A 15007-nucleotide genomic window follows, 5' to 3' on the forward strand; every position below is an offset into this window, starting at 1 on the left:
GGCGCAACGCGGGTCGTCAGTGTGGACACGGCTTTGTCAGTGCTGTACTGCCACGTGAGGTGGTGGTGGTGGTGGTGAGTGGCCGGAACCATGCCTGTTAGTCAGTCACGGTTGCCTGTTAGTCAGTCACGGTTGTTTAATCAACGTTTTTGGGTTTAGATCGCGTTATTTATAAATGTGTCGTAACCCTCCACCACCCGACACGTCCAATCAGTAAAAAAGTGTCACGTTGACAAAAGACAAATAGTTCACTGCTTTAGCCCACCGGTGTGTTGAAGTGTGAAACCACAACATTTACAATTTTTGAGTACGACGTTTCGCTGGTAATTGCATCCAGCATCATCAGGCAATTCGCCAGAATGGTGAGGCTCTGCTCTGTCTCCCGTTCTTATATAGAGCAGCAGCAGCAGGGTGACGTCATCATTAACTCATCAACTCATCAGGTGTAACGATTTGAGGCGGGGGGGGGGGGTATTGTAATTATATACTAGATTAGTAATCAGGCAGTTGTGTGGTCACGGTTGGCTACGCACGGTGCGAAAGAAAGAAGTTCACGTATATACACATACATTTATTTTTGATGGTGGCCCAAAATAAGATGATCACAATGTACTTCTTCGCGTACTGCTGAGTCGATTTGCGTAATGCACAAAGGCTGAGTGAATCGTACACATCGTTGTTGTGTTTGTTTGACACGTACGGTTTTCTGCCCTGTGCGATTTTTCTGTGAAACTGCACGTGCGCCCCCCACAATTTAGAGATTTCATTGAGAACCATGACTGGCTGCCTCCTGTCACCTCAGCCTCTGTGTGACAGCGGTAATCGTCCTCTTCGGGCATACATCAGAAGCGGATGAGAATGGCGTACAATCTACAGCGACCAATAACCGCAGTACGTTTCACGTGTATCCCTCTGTGAATCGGTATTTCAGTCACAGCACTTACTCAAGTAATTTTCATTTGCAGGGAGTGGGTGCTCAATCTTGACCAGAAGAAACCTGGGACCTATCGTATTGATGATGATTCATGCAACACCCTACAACCCTTGACTACAATAAAATACAACTCTGTGCAACACGCATTTCACAGTGCTCATCTTATTGTGGGTTTCAGACAAGTGTAAACACTTCTTCCCATTCCTCTTGTGTTTTTGTAGTTGGGAGTTGAGAATAGATTTATAACATTAATTAATTCTGGGTAGAAGGTCAGGAACAAACTGAGTATTTAAGGTGTGGAACTTTGAACTGCAAAAGTTCGGCAGATATTTCACACTTTCGCCTATAATAACATTACATGAGACCAGGGTATTAGCGTTACAGGATAGTTCACGTGCTGCACTACACACCTGCAGCTCTGGCAAAGCAGGTCATACAGTCGTTGCCAATTTTCGCACTCATATAAATATGAGCACAGAACAATGTATATTTATAAAGCGTCCAAATGTAACCAGCGTACCTAGACCCTTCAACAAGAAACTAAAAACATGAAAAGGGGATGGGTATAAACAGGGCAATAGGCATACGTGCACAACGAAAATGAGCCTTAAGTCTTGGCTTGGCAACGCCAAGCGGTCCACACTGCTTCATTCAGACCGAGGGCTCACGGTCACGAGGCCACACCTGCAACTCTGAGATTCGCTGGGCATTTTCCGAGCAGCGGGTGACGGGCACGTGGATCTTCTGGACAATGAGCCTCTCAAAGTCCTCCATCTTCTGCCGATTCCTGCTCAGCTGCCTCACGAGCTCCTGCAGACGCTGCTCCTCTTCGGACTCTGGGCGGACAGAGTCGAACGATAAAGAGCCGCACAGCGCAACGTCGCACACCTGACTCGCTGGGCATCAACCGAGGTATCCGACGGATACGTCAAAAGATCGTACGTGTGAACATCCGTAGATGATGACAGTCGCACACCGTGCAGGGCAGGGGGAGGGTAGAGGGGGGGGGGGCGGTACCTCGGCGGAGTTTGCCGAGCAGCGCCTGGTAGTGCTGGCGCGCCGTCTCGGCGTCCTTCTCCACCTTGAAGCGCTCGCCCACTCCCACCCAGCCGCCCGCTTGCGCCGCCGCCGTGAACTCGGCCAGATGCTTCTCCAGCGAGGCCATGACGCGCGACTGCTCGTGCTCCGGGACCAACTTCAGCTGCGTCGTCATCAATCATCATCGTCATGACGCCACAAGGCCACTCGTTAAACGTTAAGCCTGACAGTCACAGGCTAAGTCTCCTCCTGTTCGAACATTCTAAGTGGGATAGCCCCAGTAATGCAATTGTGGCCGTGCAAATAAAACTGTGGACCATATAGTAAACCCATAGAGACACATCGACCCACAGAGATATTTGTATAGGTGCATAGCGATACACAGATACACGTGGCGATATAGACCAATAGAGATACTTAGAGACCCACAGAGACATGGATATATATGAGAGACAGACCATAGTGGTGTGATTGTGGCCATGCAACACAAGCTATGGACCATTTAGTAAACCTTCCCCCGCACCTCCGATGAGCACGGTTGGCTACGTACAGTGCGAAAGAAGTTCAACAATCATAAAAAAAATTCACCCAAAATGCACCTGATCTCACCAGATCTTAGAAACTCAAGCAAGGATGGGCCAGGAGAGTGCTTGGGTGGGTGACGCTCTACACACAGGAAGGCTGACATCGGTGTTACGGCGCTACGTCGTGAGCCGTAGGGAGCAGTGCTGCAACACCCATTGTTGTATCGTACTTCTGCACCTCCGTGTCTATGCTCTCCACCTTTACTGAACCTCACTGACCGGCACAGTCAAGTGTGTTCAAATAACCTCGACAGCCTACATGGCATAGGGAGGGTCCTCATCCAGTAATGTATTTTTTAAAAACGGGATTATAAGCACAAATTACCCTTGTAACCTAAAATATCCATGAGATTTATAGTTATCCTACCGAGTTTTTTTTTTTTAATGATTTTTATTAAGTTGCTACCACGTGCTTTTTGGCATGACCTCCAACATTTTTGCACCCGGAACGAAACGTCGGACATCGTGCCGAACGACGCACAGCGCAACCCCGGAAAACACGTCGGAGACACGTTTACATTCATTACGAAGCGACGTCGAAAGTGGGCAGGGGAAGGGCGTCTCACCGAGTGCTCGTTCCAGCTGGTGACGGTGCAAATGTCATCCTGCAGACGCTGGATCACCTGGTGGCCCTGCAGCCCTGCCGACTGGCGCTCCCACTGAACCAAGAGTTCTGCATGCAGCTGCTGGAGTCTGCGCGAGCCCACACATAGACACATGGGGTAAATGACAAAGACATATTCTTTTTGTTCTTTCGGTAAAGTCACGGAGATAGAAAAATAAGAATATTTTTACAAATATTTTTTTACGTTTTTTTATTTTTATTCACTTTATTTTTTTTCTATCTACGTGACTTTACCGAAAGAACCAAAGAATATGAATTCCTGCAGTCACGAAAGTTTTAAGTAGAAAATGACAAAGACAGTCGCGCGCTACGACACGCGTGCAGCAAACGGTTAGGTGCATTCACAAATACACATGCGGACATGTCTCTGTATATGACACATAAATGCAAACAGATACGCCCAAAGGCAAATACACACACGTGCAGCAAACACGTGCGCACACACACACATTCATGTCCATATATACAAGACAAAGATTCCACGTATAGCCTCAACAGACTGTTGGGGTCAAGTGCTGTTAGCGATCACTTATGAAGGCCGGTACGACACACAAAGGGTTGAGTGGCCAACATCACGCCTGACCGCCTTTGTCTCCCCAGTCGCGATGTTTACACACTGCACCAGGTACTCATTTGAGGATGAGTCGATCTAGGGGGAGGCCCAGGATCACTTCAGATAAGCATCACTGGTGTTGGCCGTCAGCGGGAATTGAACGCGGGTCGCCAGGTTCGTAGCGCAGTGTGCTAACCGCTACACTACCACTAACCGCTACACTACATGTTCAATAGGTACAAAGACAAAAATCCCCCTCATAGCCTTCATGGACTGTTGGGGCAAGTGTTAGCGAACACCTTCTTATGTCAGAACAGCGAACAAATGGGTGGCGAGGCCTGCACGATGCCTGGCCACTATGGTGAGCCCTTTGCTTATTTTCACACAGAGCACCAGGTACTTTTTTATTTGAGGCTGAGTTAACCTAGCCTCCTTGACTACGTGGTGTGACCAAATTTGCACAAATGCCTTAATTGCTAAACTGCCAAATGTATCTTTGTCTCCTTCGACAGATGAATATAAAAAAAAATGTCACGAGAAAATAATGACAGGATGTAGTCAAGACAACGGTATGTTTCAAGGTAAGATGTGTCAGCCAACAGGATATTTAATATAGCCTCAAAGTGTTAATGTGTTTTTGTAGGGTCACACAAACATGTATTGGCAGCAGCGCTGCAAAAAAAAACGGACAAATGTAAGCCCTTGTGAATTTCAATAAGCTCACGCTCACATCTCTGCCCACCTTTGCTTATGAGGATGGACAGCGAACACAGACAGCGAGGGAATGCCTTTAAAATTCCGTTTGAGAAAAATAAAATTCTATCAAGGCAAAAAAAGAAAAATCCATCGCCACATAAAAGAAATCCACAAAAGTAAAACTGCATGAAATGGCAATGGTCCCCGAGGCAACAACACATTACTGGCGCTGGTGGTGTGACGATAGCTCAGAGGCGTTATTATTTAAGCACGTGCTGCGAGCACTAACTGCAACATCAACGTCTCTATTTGTTCCCCGAATGTTACCCCACGTTGTGCTCTCGGCGTCATGTCTCGAGACGAAGAATCCGTGCAGATTTTTCGCAGACCAGAGTAAAAACCCTTCTTGTCTTAAAAACAAAAACAAAATCCGAGATCCTTTCGAGCGGCTTCTGGTGCACACTTTGTTTGGCCGTTGATGGCAAGGCTCACACCGACGGCTCCCTTCTCTTGAGAACCTGGCATTGTCGTGACCCTACGGTTGCCTTGATTAAAAACCCATCATCTCAGTGCTCTGACCCCCGAGCTAACCGGCCGCCTCCAACAATAAATATCGTTTCTTAAAACAGCTACAATTTCACATTCAGGTGGTCAAGCCAGATAATCGCGTCAGGAGCTGTAATATCTCCTTTGTATTTGTGGATCGGGCATTGCATTGTCTGTTCTAGATGACCACGGTCGCACATTGGAGAGTTTAACATTTTCCATGTGTGCATCAGGTATCCGCATCTGCCATGGTTTTTACACATGCGGTTTAGGGTGGACCATGGCGATAGATCTAGAAACTGAAGCGCGGTGGAGCGAAGATTTCACCTGTGGGCCTTCTCCTGTTGGTCCTTACTCTTGGCTCGGCCGGGCAGCAGTCCCACGCGGGGCTTGGTTTCCTGCAGACGCTGATGCACCACCTGAAGCACGCACACAACCCCACTGTCGTCACCCCCTTATGCGTCACCGTGGCGAGGTGGTTAATACCTGGTATACAGGAGGTTCGTGGCTTCGATTCTGATCCTGACGCCTGTATAGTTGGAATGTGCAAGTCTCTCTCCCCGTGGTCGCGTGGATTTTTCATCGGGTCCTCCGGTTTTTCCCTCCACATTTAAAATCAACAACACGCGTCTAGAGTATTTGGCTGCTAATAATTTGCACGTGATAAGCCACTTCGTTGAGCTATCATTTGTGGCCAGGTCGCTTCTGAAAAAGAGCTATGTAGCTCAGTGGACCTAATCTGGTTAAATCAGAATAGATAAGTTTCGTTTATACCCAACATATGCCGTTTCAAGCTCTCCGTTAGTGTTTTCTGGTTGTTCTCCGCCTTGTTCAGCACAACGTCCGACATTTCGCCACCCTTTTTCCTGGAAGAAGAGACTCAGATTCTGGCTAACCCCAGGGTGACACTAATCTTGAGGCTCGTAAGATGCTCAATTGCAATACACACGACCCATTGTTAAGTGAAGCTCCCAGCTCCCGAAGAGGCTCCCAACACGTGCAGCGAAACGTCAGACATCTTGACAAACAACTCGCGGTGCATCCTAAAAACACATCTCAGAGATAGACGGCTACGACCGCAAACATAAAAATAAACCCCTATGCGGTAGACGTATTGCCGAGTGCTTAAGTGACGTTGGTGGCTGCACGCTCACCGCAAACTGAGTCGCAATACGGTAAGGCGCGCGCCACAACGGAGCATGCGTCCCCGGCTGTGTTCGCGGTGTGTGCGGTGCGGTGTGAGCAACACACGGCCATGTCGAGCAGCAGCTGGTCGAGGCGAGCCAGGCTGCCTGGCTTCTCAGTGGCCGCCCTCCTCAGGGTCTCCTGCACGCTCTTCAGGCCTTCTTCCAGCTCGTGCGCCTCCGCCAAGAACTGCAAACACAGGTGCTTGTCCATCAGATGGTTAACATGTCTGAATTATTATTTAGAAATAAAGGCACAGCCTTGCATTAATACAAATGTGAAGGTACAGCCTTGAATTCCGATGAAGCCGAATGGGCTGCTAACGTTATTGCTGGTGGAAGGGCCTTCATGAGTGGGAGCTCAGGTGAGTTTTGTCAATATCGTACGTGGCCTCCTCTTCCACGCTGTTAGCATCATTTATATAGATATAAAACACCGATCTAGGCGGTGGATTGTGAGCGGTGTGTTTGGGACACGGTGCCAGCGCTCTCATCATGCATTTAAAAATCGCAGCTGACAAAGTGCAAAACTAGCCTTACCTCAAATTGCAAGGCCTGGTTTGTGGTCGCCAGCAATTCGTTATAGCGGGTGCGTAGGTTGATGTACTGCAATGCAAACACAGACGTTACACGCTTCATTACGTTTGCACGTCGGTCACGCTTGTGTAAAACACACGAAACGTTTAAGTCATCGTAATTGGCGCCATGTCTCGCCACCGTGTCCGTGGACACTGGTGAACGTGTGAAGCGATGCACAAGCACAAACAATAAAACAACTAAATACATTTCTCGACACCACTGCTCTACAGAGAAAAAAACATATATAATAGGTGACATTGCAGACAATGATCCTACCTTATTGCAATTAGTTTAACACGTTAGGCTTTCGCGACCAATATCATCCATAATAGAGGTTTTTTGGCTTAGATCGCGTAAATATATAAAAGTGTCGTTTAAACCCGCCACCACCCGACACAGCCAACTAGCAAGGGTTGTCACGTAAACAGAACGTGGCAATTCGTCACTAGTACAGCACACCTGTGTGTTGGAGAGCCAAGCCACAACATTTACAATCTGAGTACGATGTTTTTTCCAGTAATTACAACCAGCTTCATCAGGCGACTGCCAGATTTGTGGAGAAGTCCACCTGTTTCGTTCCTTATAGAGAGGCGTAGATGTGGTGACCACACTTCTGGCATGTTCTGTTTACGTGACAACCCTTACTAGTTGGCTGTGTCGGGTGGGGGCGGGTTTTAACGACACATTTACATATTTACGAGATCTAACCCAAAAAACCTCTATTATGGCAATTAGTACAGATGTTTTTCCTTCTTAGAGCAGTGTTGTTGTGGAATGTGTTGAGTGCTTGGACTGCTTCGGATCCTCTCGTTACAAGCAGAATAGTGGACACACATCTTTGAATAGCTCAATATTAATATGGCGACAAAAACTACAATGTTTCCGTACATCAATAGTAATATGATGAAGATGATGATTTGAATCGTGCCGTATCAGGCAACTGTCAATAGGTGTCCCTCGCCAGCAATCAACAATCACCTAATCACTTCATTGCCTGGCTGTGTCTGCACTCCAGGTCAGGACACGCCCTCTACTAATGAAAGGAGGATACTTCGCCCATTATTGATGTATTGCCTATCCTCGAGTGATCGGGCCGAATTACGAACACCTTTCAAAATTTTAATTTCACCGAGATCATATTTCAACTCAAAGCATCCCGATGTTTAAATGACCGCCGGATGGTCACAGGATTGATCGAAAAAAAGCGTTGACCATGTTTGTTAAGTCCTGAACCGGTGATGGAGAGATCCACATTCCTACGGCAAGGTCCCTGGGCCTTCGAAGAAGAACTTCTGTTGAATTGGTAATAAGCGGGCGGTGTTTGTTTAAAAAAAAAAACGACCGCGCTCACGTCCTGCGTGATGCGATCGGAGGGGGAGGAGATCTTGTTCCGGCGGTAGAAGTTGGGCTGGAACTTTTCAACGAGTGTCCTGTAGGTCAGAAGCAGCACCTCGTAGTCCTGCCAGGAAAATAAACCAACATTAACGTCACTCATCGAATGCATGTATGTGTGTTCAATGTATTACTTAGCCAACTGTGCTAAACACAAAAACCAGTACTCTTTGGTTCTTTCGGTAAAGCCACGTAGGTAGAAATCGACGTTTCGATCACAACACAAGCAATCGTCATCAGGTGGGACAACCACAGCAAGAACAACTGCAGAAATAGGCGAGAGATCTGCTGCGGCACGAGGTTATATAGGAGGTGGTGATGGGCTCTGTACGTAGCCAACCGTATCTGAACGCACAAATTAAGCACAAACGGTAGTTCTCAAGAAATGAGTTTTGAATCTAGATTTAAAAGCCCATCGCTCCAGTGGCTTCTTAACATCATAAGGAAGAGCGTTCCAGACGGCCGCAGAAGAGCATCTGAAAGCGCGCGATGCAGTGACCGTCTTTGTTCGATGGTTAGCCAATTGGATGACTGGAGTTTGCGTGATGGTTAATGATCCTTGACGCGATCAGCAAGGTATTTGGTTCATTTGTGCCAAGCACTTTGTGTGTAATGAGTGCGATCTTATAATGTATTCATTCGTCAACCGGAATCCAATGCAGCTCAACGAGCACCGGACGGACACGGTTGGATCTTGCAGTACCCGTCAGGACACGTGCCAAGGAATTTTGCACACGCCGCAGCCTGCCAATGTTTTTGCTTTGAGAAGAAGATAAGAAGGGGTGGTTTTGTAAAAGCTGCTCGGTAAAAATGAAAATGAAAGTGCTCACAACAAAAAAAGAACGAGCCAAAACACTGAAAGGGTTGCGAAAATGGCATGGATGTCCAGTCTGAGTTCGTGATGTACATGCTGCTCGCATCGTCTTAACTATCACGGTCAGGATTTGAAAGTGCTCAGCGCTTAAACGCAAGAGTATCACGAAGCACTCGAAAGTGCTCGCCAAGCAACATTTCGCGCGGGCAAATATGGGGACAACGAAAAATGAATGACGGGATTCGAGACAATACAGATTGACAACATACGAGACCCCCGTGTGCAAAACAGAGGGAGGCGGCAAGAACTCCTGTAAGTTGGAAGCACCAGTACGTGTACCCAACACAAGAGGGTCTGCCACGTGATTACGACATTCATTCAACATTCAAAGCACACTGTCTGCTACAAATACACCGGCCGCACCACACATAACGACTGCCTATAAACCAGGTGCGTCTCATGGCACCTATGATGTATTTTAGTCGATCGTGTTGAGAGCCCTTGAGACGAGTATCAATAATGGACTCGATGTAACTGTAATCATGTGGGATTGTCACTCGGATCAGGAATGTGTTACAAGGGAACCGGGAAACCAATCGGACCACTGGACCGCCATGTGGGATGCATGTGTGCAGAGTGCAATCCTGGTCTGAGGCCGGGTGTCAATTACCTTGAGGTCAGAGCAGCACTGCTCGCAGATCTTCTGACATTCGTCCATCGTCTGCTGTTTGCTCTGAATGTCCAATATGAGGTTCTGAAACAAAAACGAGATCACGTATGGCAACCATCCAAGCTCAAAGGTGCAGCGCTGAAATTTCAAGTTCACGCGGCTGCTGGCGGAAGGGCCTCCGCAAGAGGGAGCTCAAGAGCTTCCTGCTCGAGGGTATTTTTGGCCTACTCTTCCACACTCCGATCCGCAGAGTTGGCTACGTGCGATGCAATATATATACATATACACTGGCCAGATGTCTTGGAAGAAGTAGGAGTGCCGGGCACTTTACCCTGCCACCCCCGACCTACCAATCACTGACTACGGTTATACTCATGAACAAAAACAAAAAGCAAACAACAACCGCCATTCGCCGCTAAGTGGCGGTGACGTCACCACGGCGCTTGTGCCAGGTTATGTGCACGTTAAGGCCACGTGAAGTGTCGAACGCCCGCTGGAAGGAGGTCGCGTGGCTGACCCAGATGCCACGTGTTGACTGACTGAGATGACTAGCCGATGCACCACCTGTGCCCCCTACTGTGCCAACCCATGAACACTGCTGGGTGGACAGAGGCAAGGGGGGGAGATTTAAGAAATCGTCGTTTCAACTCCCGCTAGCGGATCCAACGGAAGAGGCAGCACCGCCTGAAGCGCGCTCACCACCGTGCTGTTGTCCTCCCCGTATTTAAAAAAAATGGCTTAACAAGTCATGACCTGCCTTTGAAGGCTACATGCTATTGCATTCTCTCGAGCAAACGTATTGAACGGCACGCCAACAATTGCACGCACGTTGGTGCTGCGTTCACGATGCGCATGCTGCTGCTGCTGCTGCGTGCGTTTGTGTGTGCGGAGCGGTAGTACAACGTTTAGCGCGCTGCACTACAAACTCAGCGACCCGAGTTCGATTCCCGCTCACGGCCAACATCAGTGATGATTATCTGAACCGGTCCTGGGCCTCCCCTAGGTCGACTCAGCCTCAAATGAGTACCTGGTGTGGTGTGTAAACATCGCCACTGGGGAGACAAAGGCGGCCAGGCGTAGTGCTGGCCACCCACCCCATCGTCTCGTCGTGTCGGCCTTCATAGGTGCTCGCTCACAGCACTGGCTCCAACAGTCTGTCAAGGCTACACGGGGATTCTTCTGTCTTCTGTGCAAACTATTACCATTACACCACGCAACATCCTGCAAAGAACGTTATGACCGATTGAACGACTTGAACGAATGACTAAATGATCGAACGATGGGCGTAATCACCTTGAGATCATGGCCATCGTCGCCATGCAGGGCTCCCTGCAGGGCTTCGTGGCGACGCGACGCGTCGTCCAGCCAGCGCGTCAGGCTCCCCGAGCTCTGTGCGTAGCTGTGCAGCAGCTGCCCCAGCTCTGCCAGCTGCCCCACGCTGCGGGCAGCACAAAGCAATCGGTCACTCACCCCCCCTGCCTGCCTGCCTGCCCGCTCGGCATGCAGGGAATAGGACGCCGTGCGCTACCCCACACGTAGGCCTCGGCAGGGTAAGGTAATTTACCCCTTTTTACTGGGTAAAAGGGTAAAGGTGTCGACATGCTAAGGGGTAGGGTAAAGGTAGCGCGAAGTATTAGCCGGTAATTACCCTGTTTACCGCTCGCTAAAAGCTCCGTGGTGCAGTCCGTGGCCTCCATTTAAAATTCTTTATTCATATAGTATCCTATATGAATAAAGCGCTCTACCTAGCATTTACCTGTTACAAACCTTTTTCATGTGTAGTACCCCAGTAATTACCCTGTAATCGGGTAATTTATATGGGGTAAGGGTAAAAGGTAGGGTAAAGGTAGGCTCGTTGTTTTTACCTTTTACCTTACCTTGCTAAAGGTAAAAGGTAGGGTAGAGTGATTGTTTTGTGGTAAGGTAAAAGGTAGGCTAAAGGTAGGCTCGTTGTTTTTTACCTTTTACCTTACCTTGCCGAGGCCTACCCACACGGCGGGCAAATGGGTAGAAAACCGCACGCGATCGTAATGACGGGGGCAGCTCTCCAGCCTGTGGGGGAGTTGTTGAGAACCGCTGGGGAGTTCTTTAGAAGACGGTCAACCGGCATCGCGCTCTTTCAGATGCGCTTCTGCGTCCGTCTGGAACGCTCTTGCTTCTGAAATTAGGAAGCCGCTGGAGCTATGCACTTTTAAACCATCTAGATAGAAAGCTAATTTCTTTAGAACTGCTTTTTATGTTCAGTTTGTTGTCCTTCCCCCAGCACCTCCGATTAGCACGGTTGACTACGTGCGGTGCGAAAGAAGTTCAACGTACACACGCACAAAACACTTGCCAGAGTGTCGGGTGCCGAGAGGTTCCGAGAGAAGGTATGAAGACGCAGAGGTGGACAGGGGAAAGAGACAGCAGAAACGACGACGGAGAGGAAGTCACAGAATACAACTGGGGGGGGGGGGGGTTTGGGAGGCGAGGGCTTTAGCCCACAGTGAAAGTTACCGGCTGATAGCAGCAACAACAACAACAAGATGCCCCATTCGGAAATTTTACTTTGAAGAAGGGTAATGGGTTTCATAGGAGAGAGATCTTTGTTTTTTCTTAGAGACTTCTCTGCTACGAAGAAGGGCCATTGTCGGAAATGCCACCTCTTCGAGATCTCTCTGCCACGAAGAAGGGACATTTATAAGTTCTCCTCTTGAGGGTGGCGTGATTTATTGAGTTTTATTTTAGTTATTTGTTGTACTGTACTCGTGCGCAAACCGCCAAACTCGGCATCAGCAGCTCGCGTTGCACGACGGACAGCGCACCGCAACGCGCCATCCCGAGCCTCTCCACAAGCGACAACGTCAACAGCAAAGGGGGGCGAAGGGGGCCGCTCGCTCACCGTCCGTCCAGGTGGTGTCGCACGCTCCTCCAGCGCTCCAGCAGCTGCTCCACGTGCTCGCGGCAGCGCTCCACATTGGCGTCGCGCTCCCCGTGGTGGCGCGCCAGGCGCTCGTTCACCTCCCTGGCGGCCTGCAGCTCGCGCTCCAGACGCGCGAACGCCGACTCCTTCGCCGTCGCCACCTCACTCTGCCTCTGCTGCGAGTGGCGGGAGGAGGGGGCAGGGGGGTTACGAAGCTGACGGCTGGCGCGCGGGCCCCCTTCGTCAATGCGCTGCTCGATGGAGACCTTCCCTCCGCATTCAGCGAGATTTTGATTATTTGGCTGCTGTAAATTTCCACGTGATAAGCCACTTAGTTGAGCTCTCATGTGTGTTTTATTTTTATTTTTATTTTATTTTACTTTTATTAATTTTAATGTTTTTACCTACTTGACTTTACCGAAAAAACCTAAGAATAGGAGCTAATAGCTCAGTGGGCTTTAGCTGGTAAAATAAAAATAGTTTATTTTTGTATTTGCTTACCTTTTGTACAGATTGCAACTATTATCGTGTTTGTTTTTGACACGTTCTGACCCACCCCTACCGCGCATCTGTTAAAGGAGAGTTTTATAGCGCATCGGAATCCTCCAGTATAAATATTCCGCTTTTTTGGTCACGGGGGTTATTTATACTTCACTTCGCCATGCTAGCCAATTCAGGTGGGTGAGGGGGGCGGGGGGGTTGAAGACCGGATCAGATATGACTTGCCCACTGATGTTAGCCATCGCCGGGAATTACATTTAGGTCGCTGGGGTGCTAGATCAGAGTGCTAACTGCTGCGCCACCATCCCCATGACTGAACAGCTGATGGACATTTGAATCCTGCTCTGGAAGAATTAGAAATCTCAAATAGGGCGCAATTATTGGCTAGCTCCGGTCTCTCTCTCTCGTGTCGGATCGTGGACTCTGCCGACTCCACCGACCGGAGAGAGAAGCACCTTTACGGCTACCACCGGCTTCTCCCCAGACTCCCTATTCGATCCCTCTCTCTACCCCTGGTTCCCTCTTCACCCTTCTCACTCTACCCGTTCCCACAGTGACCCCGCTTGCGTCACGGGGTCTCCCTTAAGTACCCTAGGAGATGTGACGTCATCGCACTGAACGGCACACCTGACGTCACGTCCCCATTTTACTCCTCTACAAAAGTATAAAACCAACAATTTAAAATATTGACTGGAGGTTAATTGATTTCATTCTTATGGCAATGCCTAAAGTTCTAAATCATATATATAAACAAAGTCTTATGCTAAACGTTTAAAATGCATAAAATCTGGAATCAGGAGTGAACCAATTAATTTGCCTCCCTTGGAGTGTGATGCTATCAGTTTCTAGAAGTGCACACACGTAATAGATGGACACATGAACACAATCCATGCAACACATTGAGAGACAAATAGTTGAAGCACGTGGATTAGCTAACATGCGCAGGCTCATGGCAATATTCTAAACTGGGATTCGGGCTGATGTTCAAGAACAATAATGGAGTGGCAGCTAAGGAATGGCACTCATTCAACAGGACTCCAACCCGAGAAGATGCGGCAGTGAAATCAGTTCATGGACAGGTTCTGAATGTTGCATTTCAGGCTCGTGAGAGGTTGTGGCAGCTTGAGAAGGCCTTCATCCAGCGGTGGATTGAGCATGGCTGCTGCTGCTGGTGATGGTGATATATGTACGTATATTGAACTTCTTTCACACCGTACGTAACCATGCTAATCGGAGGTGTGGAGAAGGACAACAAACTAAACACAAAAATATGTTCTAAACAAATTAGTTTTCATCCTAGATTTAAAAGTGGCTTCCTAATATCGGAAGGAAGAGCATTCCAGACGGCCGCAGAAGCGCGTCTGAAAGCGAGCGACGCGGTAACCCTCTTTGTTCAATGGCCGGCCAAAAGCCGCTGCGAGGATGAGCGGAGTTCGCGTGACGACGGGCGCACACGTCAGTGAGCGTGGGGAATACAAGTTGAAGAAGAGGCATAGCCAGGCGACCTGCAGGCAGGAGCGCATGCGGTCGGCCTCATCGCGGTCGGCCGGCACCACGTCAGACTTGAGCAGCTCGCTCTCCAGTGTCCCCACCACCTCCTCCGCCTCCTGGCAGCCCTTCACCAACACCTCGAGGCACTTGAGGCTGGAACGCATGCAAACCCATGCACGTGAAGGCGCGTGGACGCAGGACGCGCAATGAGAACACGCAACGCAAAAGACAGAGGCGTGGATTTGCATTTCAGCCTCGAAAGTTACCGAGCAGGCTAAGGCACAGCTCTGCAATTGCTCGCTCACACCACTGCCTGGCGGAAGCGCCTGCGCTGGTTAGAGCTCCATAGAGGCCTTCGAGAGGGTGTTCGCCTTACTCTCCCAAGCTGCCTTGTAATCGGTGAGAACACTTACACTCAACCCCATTGCACGTAACCCGCCAAACGAATGACTGTTGTTGTACCCGTTCACACTCTGGGGGCATGAGGAAGGAAATTCC

At 49.0% G+C, this 15007-nt stretch overlaps 1 protein-coding gene across 1 annotated transcript in view; it reads right to left on the minus strand.

Moving 5' to 3' along the window:
• The window catches only part of LOC144931403 (uncharacterized), a 73823-nt gene that overhangs the window by 17660 nt on the left and 41156 nt on the right, over nt 1-15007 (minus strand). The window contains exons 29-39 of the mRNA XM_078855209.1: nt 14524-14662; nt 12497-12693; nt 10909-11053; nt 9616-9699; nt 8091-8198; nt 6701-6766; nt 6228-6350; nt 5304-5395; nt 3123-3249; nt 1952-2135; nt 1619-1770 (exon numbers count right to left, since the gene is read on the minus strand). Of these exons, the coding sequence (XP_078711335.1) occupies nt 1619-1770; nt 1952-2135; nt 3123-3249; nt 5304-5395; nt 6228-6350; nt 6701-6766; nt 8091-8198; nt 9616-9699; nt 10909-11053; nt 12497-12693; nt 14524-14662 (1417 nt within the window). The remainder of the gene's footprint in view (nt 1-1618; nt 1771-1951; nt 2136-3122; nt 3250-5303; nt 5396-6227; nt 6351-6700; nt 6767-8090; nt 8199-9615; nt 9700-10908; nt 11054-12496; nt 12694-14523; nt 14663-15007) is intronic.

The sequence above is a fragment of the Lampetra fluviatilis genome, chromosome 4 (assembly GCF_964198595.1).
Source record: "Lampetra fluviatilis chromosome 4, kcLamFluv1.1, whole genome shotgun sequence".
Lineage (NCBI taxonomy): Eukaryota > Metazoa > Chordata > Hyperoartia > Petromyzontiformes > Petromyzontidae > Lampetra > Lampetra fluviatilis.